The 14,062-nt window shown below is 50.9% G+C and overlaps 3 protein-coding genes across 7 annotated transcripts in view; 2 read left to right on the forward strand and 1 right to left on the reverse strand.

Moving 5' to 3' along the window:
• Positions 1 to 104: 104 nt before the first annotated feature.
• nwd1 (NACHT and WD repeat domain containing 1) lies at positions 105 to 8,677 on the forward strand. Its single transcript, XM_053846745.1, has 19 exons — positions 105 to 747; positions 1,963 to 2,048; positions 2,117 to 2,233; positions 2,312 to 2,666; positions 2,758 to 4,057; positions 4,142 to 4,345; positions 4,403 to 4,556; positions 4,741 to 4,858; positions 4,927 to 5,091; positions 5,153 to 5,350; positions 5,421 to 5,543; positions 5,607 to 5,806; positions 5,980 to 6,228; positions 6,499 to 6,589; positions 6,674 to 6,822; positions 7,140 to 7,413; positions 7,482 to 8,035; positions 8,171 to 8,276; positions 8,337 to 8,677. The coding sequence occupies exons 1-19, from the start codon at positions 624 to 626 to the stop codon at positions 8,645 to 8,647; spliced, it is 4,878 nt and encodes a 1,625-aa protein (XP_053702720.1). The 5' UTR covers positions 105 to 623; the 3' UTR covers positions 8,648 to 8,677.
• Positions 8,678 to 9,696: 1,019 nt separating this feature from the next.
• Positions 9,697 to 10,952, forward strand: pdzk1ip1 (PDZK1 interacting protein 1). Its single transcript, XM_053853851.1, has 4 exons — positions 9,697 to 9,780; positions 10,293 to 10,419; positions 10,486 to 10,536; positions 10,591 to 10,952. The coding sequence occupies exons 1-4, from the start codon at positions 9,717 to 9,719 to the stop codon at positions 10,637 to 10,639; spliced, it is 291 nt and encodes a 96-aa protein (XP_053709826.1). The 5' UTR covers positions 9,697 to 9,716; the 3' UTR covers positions 10,640 to 10,952.
• A 245-nt stretch (positions 10,953 to 11,197) lies between these two features.
• The window catches only part of patj (PATJ crumbs cell polarity complex component), a 62,969-nt gene continuing 60,104 nt past the window's right edge, over positions 11,198 to 14,062 (reverse strand). For 2 of the 5 annotated variants that reach the window (XM_053877684.1, XM_053877603.1), the window contains exons 41-48: positions 13,939 to 14,025; positions 13,765 to 13,882; positions 13,655 to 13,686; positions 13,469 to 13,591; positions 13,291 to 13,395; positions 13,130 to 13,233; positions 12,943 to 13,066; positions 11,199 to 12,877 (exon numbers count right to left, since the gene is read on the reverse strand). In XM_053877684.1, the coding sequence (XP_053733659.1) occupies positions 12,731 to 12,877; positions 12,943 to 13,066; positions 13,130 to 13,233; positions 13,291 to 13,395; positions 13,469 to 13,591; positions 13,655 to 13,686; positions 13,765 to 13,882; positions 13,939 to 14,025 (840 nt within the window). In that variant the 3' untranslated portion in view covers positions 11,199 to 12,730. Of the gene's footprint in view, positions 12,878 to 12,942; positions 13,067 to 13,129; positions 13,234 to 13,290; positions 13,396 to 13,468; positions 13,687 to 13,764; positions 13,883 to 13,938; positions 14,026 to 14,062 lie in introns of all 5 variants that reach the window. The other 3 variants (XM_053877925.1, XM_053877841.1, XM_053877775.1) reach the window with 3 other exon arrangements.

Consider the following 14,062-nt stretch of genomic DNA (forward strand, 5'->3'; position numbering starts at 1 on the left):
TCAGTCATCCACAGCAGACCCAGAGTAGAACTTCTGCTCCTATGAGAGAAGGCAGTTGAGGTGGCTTGTGCACCATGACTTTAATCTGGCCCTTAACTCTTCAACTCATAAATGCAGTGGCCATGACAAAAGGTCTTTTACTGAGGAGTTGAAACGAGAGGAGACCAAGGGCAGACCCAGGACGCGCTGTGGAGGTGGGCAGGTGAGATGGAAGCGTGGGCCTCTGCTCCAATGGCTGCCCTCGCATGAGAACATGCATCGATGGACTGAAACGCCATTTTGGGGGACGATAACAGACATTTAGATAAATGTAGATAACGGTGGTTCTCAAATGAACACAGAACCATCAACTTAAATTTATAAAAATCTTGTGATAGTAGAGCGGACCAAGAATGTCTGATGAATCTGTGTAAAATATGAATATATTTGGGCTCTGTTAACACACAGTCCATATGAGTTTAGTTTGTGGTGTGAAGCGTGTGTCAGGTGCTGTGGATATGTTGACTCCAGGTACAGCAGCAGGTGTTGTGCCTGAGCTGGTTGTCTAGGAGGAACATCTCTTGGGGAATACAGAGCTGTTAACTGGATCAGCAGCGGCGGGATGTCAGTCTGGGCTGGAGAGGATGGAGGGAACGTGTGCATCCGAGAAGATCACCGGACGGAGCCTGCAGGACTTCCTGAGGGGACAGAGAATCCAGACCACTGGGTCAAACATGATCCGGGTTTTCATCAGCTCCACGTTCACAGGTCAGAAGAGAAGTTCTTTTGGTAGCTCTCTTTGTTCTGGACTTGAAAACTAAGATTAGAAATGAAAATAGTAGTTTAATTAGTTTCTGTGATTTGAGGTATGACAAGTGAACAGAGACACAAGGGGGAATGTAGTCAGACGTTTTGGGACATAATGATTCTTTAGACGCCTCTCCACGCAGCGCACACAACACTTGTATTTCCATCCATCTATTTTCCGTCGTTTTATCCGAGGTCAGGTCGTGGAGGTCCGGGCTTCCCTCCAGTGACCTCGGGGCAGTACTGAGGTTTTTATGGTCAGCGGAGAGAGCCCATCCTTCCATCATATTTTGGATCTCCTCCCATTTGGACATACCCACGCCAGGGAGCCACCTCAACTGGCATCTCACAGATGGTCTCCAGGATGACTGTGCTCAGTGTCTGACTGCACCTGCAACAAACCGACTGATGTAGTACTAAAAGTCACTGAAGAGCAGTCCCTCTCAAATAGTGGGGCAGCCCCCCAAGTGTAATTGCACACCCACTCATGATTTTTTAAAATTAATTTCAGGCAAATTAATGCACTTTAAGTCTTTCCTGGCGGGTGAAATGGAAAACAATTGAGAAGCACTGCTGTAGATGCAGGATTATTTATGGCCAAATTTGGCGCATGGGAGCAACAGGGTTGCAGTTTCATGTGACATTTGTGGCCTGTAAAGTCTGACAACAGGTTCCAGCGTACACCAGTAATACTGAGATTACAGAGGGAAGCTAACTGCAGATTTACCAAATCCTCCGAAGGGTTGATGGACAGAGACATTGCAGCATCCCAATCTTTTGTTGCTTTAATTCCACCGTAGACAAAAGGCTACATTTCTGCCCGTCCATGTTGACACTTTTTCTCTCTGAGACTACTTTTACTGGGGATGCCGCTTCGGTGGCTGAAAACTAGCAACTACACAGGTGTGCGTGGAGTGACGTGTCGCCAAGTGACATCAAGAGAAAGTCCAGACATCTGCAGAGAAACTATTGTATCAGGTGTGAGTAGAAATCCACGGGTCAATTTTGGCTCTGTCTGCACTCATATGACCCGTATGTCCGTCCCACAGTCCCTCAAACCGCTTGATGAATTTCATCTGCCCTGTCTTCCCAAACAGTTCAGGTCATGTCTTTCATGAGCAGAGGGAGGGTGAGAGGCTGGGCACTATGACCACTGATACTGAGCTGTGTGTTCAGACATGAGCAGCGAGAGGAAGGTGTTGCTGGAGAGAGCGTTCCCGCAAGTGCAGGCCTTCTGTCGCTCCCTGGGGTTGCTGTTTGAGGTCAGTGTCTTTAATCGTCCACAACACCAAAACAAAACCCATCACCAGGGTCACCCGGCATTTCACAGGCTGTGGATCTGCGATGGGGTCTCAGAAGCATCACACCTGGGGACCATGAGGCCTGTGAGGTCTTCATAGAGGAAATTGAGAGGTGCAGGAGGCTCTCTGCCGGACCTTCTTTTGTTGTGAGTGTCATGAAATTATTTCAGGGTATCTATCGAGCCATCTGCACATCCTGCTTGTTTGCCATCTTGGCTCCACAGGCACTGCTGGGGAACAGGTACGGACACCGGGCGCTTCCTCTTGTGATCCCAGAGAAGCTACTGGAGGTCCTCCTGGCCACGCTTTCCAAAAGCCCCGACGGGGTCAAGCACCTGACTCAGTGGTTCTGGAAGGATGAGAATGCCATTCCGCCCGTCTACGTCCTGCAGCCCATCTCGACTCATTTCAGCCACTACAGCGACCTCCGACCTGAGAGCGCGATGCACCGCGAGCAGGACGTGACATTGTGGCGTCTGGCCGAAACTCAGCTGCTGAAACTCCTACGATCGGCCGCCTCGGACGCCGAAGCGGCAGGTGACATCACCGTCGAGCAGAAACAAGTGTTCTTCACATCCGGTGAGCATTGAGAGACTGATGCTTACTCTGGTTAAGGTCATGTCTGAGGCAGCCATCTTATGATGTTGATATGGTGTTGTCCCCGCAACAGTTTTAGAGCGTGAGTTTGATCTGGGCTTATCAAATAAAGATGGGAAACCTCCCGCTCTCCTATTTGTCCGAGAGATCCCAAAACAGAGAGTCCGAGATGGCCCCAAACGACTTGCCAAGTTCATGGACGTGACCCTCGATGGACTGTTGGATATGGAAGCGCAAGGTCTTCTCGCCAACCTCAAGTCTCGCCTCTACACTGACTCTAAAAACATCCTCAACCTGCATTGTGTGGAGCTCAACAAAGGCAGCATCGACCCGAAACGGAAGGAGCATGTCCAGTACCTGGACAGCTTCTGTGAGGATTTTGTGTCTCAGATGAAGTCCAGGATTGAAGCAGGGTTCGGCCGTGCTGAGGGACCCAGGTGGGGAAACATGGAAGAGAACGGCGAAGGTGTGGCAGACAGGTTGGTGGAGGAAGTGGGATGGCACATGTCTCTGTGCTCGGAGCTGTGCAGGGGTCTTCATGGAAGAGAGGGTCTTCTAGGGAAACTGTGTCTGGCGATGTGGGAGTCCACCAACAGTCGTCACAGCCCTCTGGTTGTCCACGGAGGTGCTGGCATGGGCAAGAGCGCACTGCTGTGTAAGCTAGCTCAGGAAATGCAAACCGTGCTGGAGGCCAAGACAATAGTGGTGATCAGGCTCCTGTCAATTGGTGACCCTCAAAGACCAGATGTGGATGTGCTCCTCCGCAGCATCTGCTCTCAGATCTGTCTTACCTGCGGTCTAGTGCCACCGTCCTGTCGAACAGCAAACACCCACCTGGATCTTGTCGGTTTCTTCCACGATACTCTGGAGCAGGTCTCTCAGCGAGGACAGTCCCTGCTCATCATCCTGGACTCCATCGACCTGCTGTCTGAGCACCATCACGGACACAAGCTGCACTGGATGCCCAACAGTGTGCCCCCCAACATCCACCTGGTGGTCTCCATGGACACCAACAGCGAGGTGTTTGTGAACGTTCGGCTGAAGTTGAAGACGTTGGATGGCTTTTTTGAAGTGGAGCGTCTGAGCCGAGATGAAGGAAACCTCATCACGGACTCATATTTGAGAGCGTACCGGCGAACTCTGACCTCGGAACAGAGAGAGGCGGTCCTTCAGCGCTTCGATGCCACAGGCAGCCCCCTCCACCTCACACTCATGCTCTTCGTTGCCAAGCGCTGGGCGTCAACCACCCCGATCAAAGACCTCCACCTGGGAGCCAACGTTCAGGAGATGGTTTCCCAGTTCTTTGTGATGATGGAGGAAAAACATGGGCGAGAGCTGGTGGGCGGAGCTTTGGGCTACATTGCATTATCAAGGTACATCTGTTTCTGTTTTGGCCCCTCTTGCCCCAGACTAGCTGCACCAGTCTCAGTGTGTTGTCTCTTCTCCACGCTGCTCAGAGACGGCCTGCTGGAGGCGGAGCTGCGAGACATCTTGTCCCTGGACAACGACATCCTCAGTGAGGTGTACAAGTACTCTCTCCCTCCAACGCCGTCGCTGATCAGATTCCCGCCGCTGATCCTCGCCTGTATGCGAAAGGACCTGGACGACCTGTTGGAAGAGCGCTGGAGATGCGGAGTGGCCGCTCTCACACTGAAGAGCAGGTACGCGGCGATCTCTATCAGAGGCGCCGCACTTTGACTTGAATATGTGTGTTGCAGACGTGTGCGTGAAGCGGTGTGCGCCAGGTACCTGACGTCCGAGCGGCGGGGGAAGAGCCTCAGTACTCTGGCAGAGTATTTCCAGGGTCGATGGTCTGGGAAACTGAAGCCTGTGTCTCTACCTGGACTGTCCCTGCTCCTGTCTGACAGAAAGGTTTGAGGACACATTTTGTGTTTTTACCTGAGTGTGGTGTCACTTTGAGGAAATGCCACAATCGCTGGGTTCAAATGGACTCTAAGCTAAAGTTTCCAACTCACGGCCCGGGGCCAAATCTGGCCCACCAACGTCAGAGTTGACTGACCTGAGATGCTAATGGTCGCTGTCCTCTGCCTCTCAGGTTCCCCCACAGCCCTTGTGGTTTGCTCCCGGTTTGGTCAACGTCAGGAAGCTCCAGGAGCTGCCACATCATCTGCTGCACGCTGGTCTGTGGGAGGAGCTCCGACAAGATGTCATCAGTACGTAAAGCTCCTCCCTCACACATCGCACCCGGTCCAAATGCCTACTGAGAACTCCTGTGTCCCAGGCAGCGCCGAGTGGCTCTATTGTAAGAGCAAGCTGTGCGGAGTGGCCAGCGTGATCCACGACCTGGACCACAGCTCCCGCTACATGGACTGTGCCGAGACCGGACTGATTCGCGACACTCTGCTGCTGATCAAACCAAGTCTGGACTACTTGGACGGTCACATGGGTGGGTGAGAAGATGAGCATTTTTGCAAATGCAGATGGCAGCTGATTCTCATGACCTTCAGACATGGTGTTTTTCTTCTCGGAGCTGCTGGCCAGACTCTCCTCCCTGGCCACTCCCTTCCCTTCAATGATTGGCCGGCTGTGCAGTCAGTGTGAGGAGTGGCTGCTAACATGTTCAGAACCGATCCTCATCCCCAAGTGCAGTTTCCTACCGGCGGCGGGGGGGGCGCTGCAGCACACAATGAATGGACCGCACACAGGTATAAAGTCCGAGGCCGAGGTCACACAAGGCCAATTTGAAGATGCTCATGATCACACTTGCTGTCACAGGTGTGCTTTGTCTGGATCTGAGCGTGGAAGCCAAACTCCTGGTTGTCGGGTCGGAAGATGGGCTTATTGCAGTCTGGAGCCTTGCCGACCGGTTCCTGATCCAGGTCCTACGGGGTCACACAGGTCAGTGTGAAGACAATGAACACATCCCATGACCACTGGACTTGATGAACTCTGCGCTCGCAGCCGCCGTCCTGTGTCTGAAGCTCACCGATGGCGCCACCAACTGCCTCTCACTGTCCGCCGACGGCTCTCTGAGGAGGTGGAGCTTAAATGACGGTCAGCAACTGCTCTGTATTCAGGAGGCGGTGTCCGTTGACCCTGTCCCAACTTGGGTTCACCTCCACCATTTGGGCCAGCTGCTTTGTGTCCACACCAGGACCGAGGTTCGTGGAGCTCACCTGTACATGTGTCTGCACTGTGACGTAGCAACCCTGTTTTTCACTGTGGAGTCTATATACAGCCCTAAAATATACAGGGTTGATCGATGAATCTAAATCGTCCGTACGTGTGAGGTGAGGAATAGGCTCTGCCTCCTCTGACATGCCTGTTGTTACAGGCAAAAATCTTGCAGCTAGACAGTGGTCTTGTCCTCAACCACCTGGAGGGCTCGGAGGTTTTGGGAGTCCTGAACGACTCGGTGTTCGTCCTGTCCAACTATGGTCGTGTCACAATCACCAACCTCAACAACAAGACTTTGGACGTCCACCTGGAGAACTGCCATGGAAGTGTGACGCCTGCTGCGAGCGTGACGCTTCCGAGACGAGGGAAGGTGTTCGTCGTTTCAAAGGAAGGAGTTCTGTACCAGGTAAGTTCCTCGCTGTGACGGTTACTACAGGTCCATATATCAACACACCCTTCATGAAACTCAATTGATGAGCTTGTCTTGTTACCTTGTATGTATGTTTTATTGCTCACTGGGTCAGTTCAGTTTGACCCTCTCGTAGATGCTTCCTGTCTCCTGTAAAGTCCAGAAAATAAGAGGATGAGCTGTATTTTCTGAGCATTTCATTCTCCCCTTGAATGTTTAATGTGCGAGAGGAAAAGATCTTTTTTTAACTCACGTTCTGCTCTTCAGATCTCCAGCAGGGGGCGTCACACCACTTCCGAGTTTCCCCTGATTCCGTCTCTACTTTCAGTGAGCCAAGAAGAAAAAATCCTGCTGGCAGGTGTGACTCCGGAGCGGAACTAGAACATTTCCTTCTTGAATGGAATGAGTGTGGTCGGTTGAACCTTTGTTCTGCTCCCTGCAGGCAGCGATCAAACCCTCAGCCTCTTCAACATCAACAGTGATTCGGTGGACAAGTTCCTGAACCTGCAGCATGACGACGTGGTCCTGTCAGCTCAAGTCACTGCTGACTGCAGACAGCTGGTGTCGGGCGCTGCAGATCAACTCATACGGGTAAGTTTGACTTCACTTACAGGAGTAAGAACCTGGAACATCATTCCAGGAGCTGGAGCAGTGGTTCTACTCCTGGATGACTTAGGAGAATCCAGACACCTACAAAAATCTGTTTTGTCTTCTGGCTCAGCTCTTCCTTCACCGTGACGTCAGTCCATTCCCATCCATACCTCATTCGGGCCCAAAGATACTTGACCACTTCCACCTGTGATGATCTTATCTCCACCAGAGGAGCTAATCCCCATTCTGGCTGCTCCCAGGCTGTGAATGGTTCCAAGACGGGCAGTTATGACCCACTGTCTTCTGTCGCCTCACAGATCTGGTCCGTGACCACCGGAGCTCTGCTGGACTGTCTGTGTGGCTCCAACGTGCCCGTCACCAGTTTGTTTTTGTACGATGGCTTCATCCTCTCTGCCTCCTCCTCGGATTCCTGCGTCCACATGTGGGCTCTCAGGTACGACCCCCTCCACAGACCCACCCCGCACATCCCCGCCGGTTGCGCTTTTGCCACCGTCACCAGAGACGCAGACCAGATTTTCTACATCCGAGAGTCGAGTCAGAGGGAAGTGGTGAGCTGGGACAACAGACTTGGTCAGTCATGTATTTTTGTTTGAGTTTTGCGTCAACACTCAAGTGACTCTACGCCTCTTCTATGGCAGGGTCTGTGGTGGACTACCTGGCTCTGTCTGCGGAGGTCTGCTGCATGGAGCTGGCTCAGCACAAGCGCTTGCTCATGTGTGGCTTGACCACCGGAACTGTCCTCATCTACCCACTAGACCTTCCCCAGGAGACTTTGTGCATCCCACCCCCAGAGAACTTCTCCAGGGTCCTCTGCCTGGCAGTCAGTTCGCAGGAGAAGTACCTAGCTGTTGCCCATGAGGACGCGGTCTGTCTTTTTGAGATCACAACCCGAGACAATTTCCCAACGGTGGACGGCCCGATGGACCGATTCTCTCTGCCTCTACTACTGAGCCCCCTCTCCTCCATGGCTCTGCTCAATGACCGTCGGCTACTGTATGGAACGCAAGGCGGGGAGGTAATGGTCTACGACTTCAGCTGTCGAATCAGCTCCACTCTGGACCCCCACAGTAGCAGAGTGACCTGCGTGACAGTCAGTAACTGGGGCACTCACGCACTCGTTGGCTCAGAGGACGCCGTCCAGAGACTGTGGGCCCTGAACCCCCTGGTGCTGGACCACACCATGGAGTACAATGTAAGGCCTTACAGTCTCAGAACAAGTCAGATGCTGCATCCTTGTATGTTACACGGGTCCACTTAATGTCCTCATTCATCTATTAACTCTTTCTCTTCCTCCAACATTCTCCATGGGACTGGACTCTACCCCCAGGGTTTCTTCTTCGAGGGTGTCCTGTGCACGGCCTTCTCGGAGAGTGACCAGTTTGTCTTCACCGGGTCTCAGGACCGGACGGTGAAAGTCTGGTCCGTGTCCACAGGTATATCCTAGAAAACACACACTTGAAGAGAAAGAATTCAAGTGTTCCTCTTGTTGGCAGGGAACCTCCTGCGGGTCCAGTACGTCTACTCCCCGGTGGTCCGGATGGTCACCTACAGGAATGGGTTTGTTGCGTTATCTCAACATGGTGCAGTCATCAAAGAAGTGTTCCGCTGTCCAGACCCGCTCAGTCCCGATTACAACCCTCTGAAGAAAGTCAAAGCCCGGTACCGGGTCATCTCCCGTCAGAAAAACCCCAGTGAACTCAAGTCCTCCACATCGGACGTGCAGGACTACAACCCGGCCCAGTTTGACCTCAACGTCATCAGCATGCTGAAGGTCCAACCCTCCTCCACCTGTGTTCTTCTGTGAACCTCCAACATGCTCAGACTTTCCAGGACTCCATTAATGGTTTTAGATAGATTTACATTGCCACCTGATGGCTATGGTGAAGTTGAGCCATGAATAAAAACTCCAGCTATCTAAGTCACATATGTGCAAGTGTCGACCTTCATAGACCTTGAAGGTCTCTCCTGGAATCAGTCATTAGCATCAATACATCGGGATCATGCTCCTATTTCACTTAATACAAGATGTCCATACGTATACTATAGTTGGGCGTCTAGCGGCGGGCCACTGGACTGAGTCCTGCAGGCCATAAATGGCCCGTGGGCCGCGAGTTTGAGACCCCTGCTCTAGGCCAAGTCTGCTAATGGTGGCTAATTTGAGACACATAGGTGCGATACAGAACCTCCAGCCTCTTGTCGGCTTCTCAATGAACCTGAGAAACTTCTGGAGAACTTCATCAACAGCAGCTAGCTGCAGATAAGACAACAGCTCAGGATGGTGGTCTCAATGACGAACCCTGCTGACTGATTCTTGGCCTTCTTGTGTGCCACCTGACACACAGCCACAAGTGATGTCCATCTCTTGAGTGATCGGCACCCGAAACGGCAGGTTCATGTTCGTACACCTAAAAAAATTTCATAAAGCGTAATGTTGACCTTTCAACCATGATGAGGTGCTCACTGTGGGACTGGCTGTAGCTAGTGGCATCAAAATGATCTGCAGTTGGAGTATATCACTTCAACAGTGAGACAAATGTTCTTACACAAGCTTGTCTCTGCTCCTTCTGGGGGTATGTTGGGATGGAAGCCCCCTGCGTCAGGACCGCTGTCTGTCACATTCGGACCATAGAGAAATCATGATGTTACAGAGCTAGAAAAACGTTTAGACCATGTCACAAACCTCTCCAGCTAAAACTTAAATCCTCCCACTGCTCAGCTTCGAGTCAACAGTCACATGACTCTTGTCTCAACCAGTGAACCTTCGCGATCTTTCCGGATGAATCACTGTTTGTTGTGACACCTCCGAGTGAATCATTAACACCTCACATCTTCCTCCTGGTCTCCACTCCGACCCCTCACACTGGGACTCCACCATGAGACTCCTTCCCGTGCAGTGCGTCAGTCTGCTGCTGCTGGTGACCGTGGAGGCCCAGACAGGTGAGAACGCACCCGGGAGCGTGCATGCTCCAGACTCATTTCATGTTCATTTTGTGCACCAACAGTGTGTGTACATAGTGTGCATTTGTTCCTTTGTTGTGCATGTTTTCATGTTTTGGTCCAGTAATGTCTGTGTGTAGCTACTGTGCATACAATACATGTTTGTTTGTTCATAAATCAATTTTGTGTGTATGTTATAAATGCAATTATCTCTTATCTGTACATTATTAGGTGTGTTTTTGTTTTGGTGAGCGCATGCATTTGTGTGTGAGTGTGTGTGTTCCTGTGTTTTAGTGATTTCTGAGTGTCTCATCTCTGTTTTTCATCTGGGTTTGTGGCTTGAATGCGTTTTTGTGTCCATTTTGTGTATTTTTTATGAATGTATGAATTGTGCATGGCCATATGTGCTGATACAGTCAATGTGTGAGTGTGACGGAGGTCATCTGTTTTCATGTGTACTTGACTACACAATGAACACAGAGTTCTTCACATGAAGACTGTTGTGTTGTCAGTTGGGTCCGAGGTCAGCAGGCGTCCTCTCCCTCCGTGGCTGACCGGCCTCATCTCAGTCTCCGTCTTCCTCTTCCTGGTGTTTGTGGTGTTCCTGGTGAAGCGGGCCTGGTTCTCCGACCACAGCAGGTTGTTTGGTGGTGGCTGGTTTTGACTGGTTTTTGATCATCACCCTTTATCCTGACTCCTTCACAGACGTTCCAGTCTCTCTGAGAGTCACAGGAAGTCCACCTCCGGCGTGTGCAGGTACACCACTTCTCCAGCATTAAGAGTTCAAGGTGTGACCACTGTCTCCCGCAGAATCAAACAGCAGGAGAATGAGGCGGTCACATGGGTGACGGCCATGTGACCAGAGTGCGAGCTGACCTCCATCACTTTGTCTAACGTCTCTTCAGATAGAATCATTTCCAATCCAATGACAAGCTCGGCAACTTCACCTCTGACTCTCCTCACTCCGACTCCTGAGTCTCCAAAGCTTCTTGCTTGCCGCTCCACCCTGCCTGCATTCTCTTCTTCACCTCCTTCGCTCTGAATGAACCACATACAGTTTTCACTCCCTCATCTTCACGCTTCCGCCTGCCTCCCATTCCTCTTCTCTCACTACAAAGCCTTGTATCACCTGAAAACAACACGGTGACCCTCCCCCACCTCTCTCTCTCACTATCCACACACATGGCCTTCCTGTGTCTCTTTAGACTTGTTATGGACTGTGTACACTGAAGAACATGATCCTGCCAATGTTGCATCAATAAATGTTTTTTTTTTGGAACAAACTGCTACATCAGCTTATCCCCTTCTTAACACTGAATAATGACGGGGTTAGTGATTAACTGTGACCTCCAACAAACAGCGTTTGACATTTCAATCTTCTCTTCAAGCACCATAGCGATGTGAGCGAGGGCCTTGGTGGACCGATAACAAATTTAGGAGCAAGTATGAGTCGGGACAAGGTTTTTATTTTCACATACAGGTGAAGGAGACAAACGTTTGTGCACAAATGAAGCAGAAACAATTGACTTCATCTAAAAACAGTTAAAAAAGTAAAAAAAAAATACAGTTAATGAACTGATCTGGATTAGCTTTTAGCATGTTAGCTGGCTAAAACAGGTCGACACTCATGGAAAGTTACAATCAAATACAAAGAAAAGAACGTGAGGACAAATCAGAAAGTACGTTTGAACACAGGTCGCTGGGTAAAGATTTGGTCTCTGTTTCATGCTAATCGGGTCATTATTGCTTTTGTTAGCTAATTGCGTTAGCTGTCTTTGTCAATAACATCAGTTGAATCACGAGACACACATAATCAACATTCTATTAAAATGTTATTAAAAAAGAAAGTTCACAAACTCAGGTCATGAACAAATGCTTGCTAGTCATTTGCAATGAACGTGAAGGTCGGTCAAATGAAAAGTGGCTTCTTCATCATATTTTAATGAGAAACAAAATACAAGTTTTCGATGGTAACACATCTTTTTTTTTTTTTTCTTAGCAAATGTTGGCTTAAAATTAGCTTAGCATGTTAGCAGTATGAGCTGAACTGCCGCTTCAAGTGTCGACCTGCTTTGCTTTGACATTTTTCCCTTAAATCCCAATCATGAGGAAGATCTGTTGCCCCCACCCCCCACCCCCCTGAGACCTGAGAGGTCCGGAATCACGTCCAAGCTCAGAAGATAAACCTTCACATGAAAAACAAAATGGCACTTTGAATGAGTTAAAATTAACTACCTCCAACGAGACATGAAATATGTGACAAATATTTTGAGAGAAAAAAAGTGTGAACAACATGCTACGGGTCGATCACGAGCGAAACCAAGTCTTTGGGTCGAGACCATACAATGATCCCTCATTGACAAGTTTAAGATTAGCTGCAGCAAGTGTTGCTATTTGTGCTCGTGGTTAGCGGCTAAACCACTCATGCGAAGCTTTTCTAGAGGCCCCTCTTGCTCAGCCAATGACAGCAGAGTTTCTCCACTCTTCCGGGTGGCACAACAGGCGCTCACCCAATGGCCTCTACCTCTTAAAACACCAACGATTTAGTGGAGTGAAATGAATAGGTGGAGTGGCGCCACCCAGTGTTGACTCCTGCAGGTGTCCTGAACATAAACGATAGTAGCCCTTATTAAAAGAAACATATTAAGAGAGTCATCAGATGACTAGCACGACGTGATCTAGTGCTTAGCAAGACAGTTAAGCAGGTGGTTGGATGGCGCCATCTGGAGGATGTGGATCAAACTACTGTCGGCATGAGGTAGTGTGTCAGAAGCGATGTCATGAGGGCGACTGGTCAGACCAGACGTCGGGTGGAGAAACTCTGCTTCAAGTGGTTCCTGGTCGGTGTGATCACCAGATCAAGTCTTTGATCCTGTCGAGGAGGGCCGACTCGGTCTTCATGGCGGATCAGAACCATGTTAAAGGGCTCATCATGGACTGGAGAGACTTGTTAGGAGAGGACCTCCAGGGTGACCCTTCCCTTCTGCTTCTTCAAGATGGCCACCGCCTGCTCATGTGTGGCCCCCTGAAGACTCTCCCCGTTCACCGACAGGACCTGGTCGCCCCGCTTCAGACGCCCGTCCACAGCCGCAGCGCCCTGCAGACACACTGGTTAGCCTGCTGGGTCCAGGGTTCGATTCTCATGGAGGACGGGACTCTGACCTTGCTGAAGACAGTTTTCACATAGATGGGCAGGTCTCCATGTGGACTCCCGAATCCCCCGACAATGCTGAAGCCCAGACCCTCCGCCCCTTTTTCCAGACAGATGCTGCGTGGACATGGCCCCCTGGAACACAAACCACGGTGTGAGTGGGCGTGTCTCAGAGTGTGTGACAGTGTGTGTACTCACTCGGAGTCAGAGGCATGTGCGTCCATGTTGACAGGAAGACTTGTGCTGCAGGACAAACTCTCCACTTGACTCGTGATGGCACTGATGTTGGTGTCTGCGACCACCTACAGAGACACAAGAGGTGAGGACACAAACACACCTATGACACACACTTGTGTTACCTGCATGGTGATGTCTCCATAGCTCTGCTTCAGCAGGTCCACAACATCGCTGTGTGACAACCCGTGGACCGACTGACCATTGATGGTGATGATCCTGTCCCCAACCTGCAAACACACACACACACACATACGCACCGAACCATCAGACGGTACATCAGACTCGCGCTGGTGTTGGTACCTTCAGGCGATGTGTTTTGGCGGCGACACCGTTGGCCTGAATCATGGCAATGAAGATGGGAATGTCACCCAGGGGACTCCCCTTCCCGCCGGCTATGCTCACCCCGAGGGAGTCGTCGGGCCCCTGAACAGAGGAGGGGGGTGTCAAGTCATGACCACAGGTGCATTGACTCTCAAGTCTGTTTACCCTGGTGATGTGGACCGAACGCAGGTTGGACTCTGAAACACAGAAGACTGGTCGTGAGTGCCAGGACCAAAAACAGGATTTTATTTTCACATAAATTCAAGGGGGAGAACCTGAGCAGGAAGTGGAGCAGGACTCCACGTTGTTGTTGGGACTGGTGGTGGGCTTGGGCGGCTCAGCAGTGTGAGTCTGAGGCAGGACTCCTGAGCTGCTCCTGCTGATGTGACTCGCCTGAAAGAGGAACCCAACAGTCACCGGGACCAGCACGCAGAACCAGCCGGACCCACCTCACTCCGCTGGGAGTTCTGTCTGGACGAGACCCAAGAGGCAGCTTTCAGCCGACCCAGCTCCAACTGGACCGAGCCACGGGCACACTGCACACACAGGGTCCGGTTTGTCGGAGTGTTGTGC

This window comes from Synchiropus splendidus, chromosome 1 (assembly GCF_027744825.2).
Source record: "Synchiropus splendidus isolate RoL2022-P1 chromosome 1, RoL_Sspl_1.0, whole genome shotgun sequence".
NCBI classification, from domain to species: Eukaryota; Metazoa; Chordata; class Actinopteri; order Syngnathiformes; family Callionymidae; genus Synchiropus; species Synchiropus splendidus.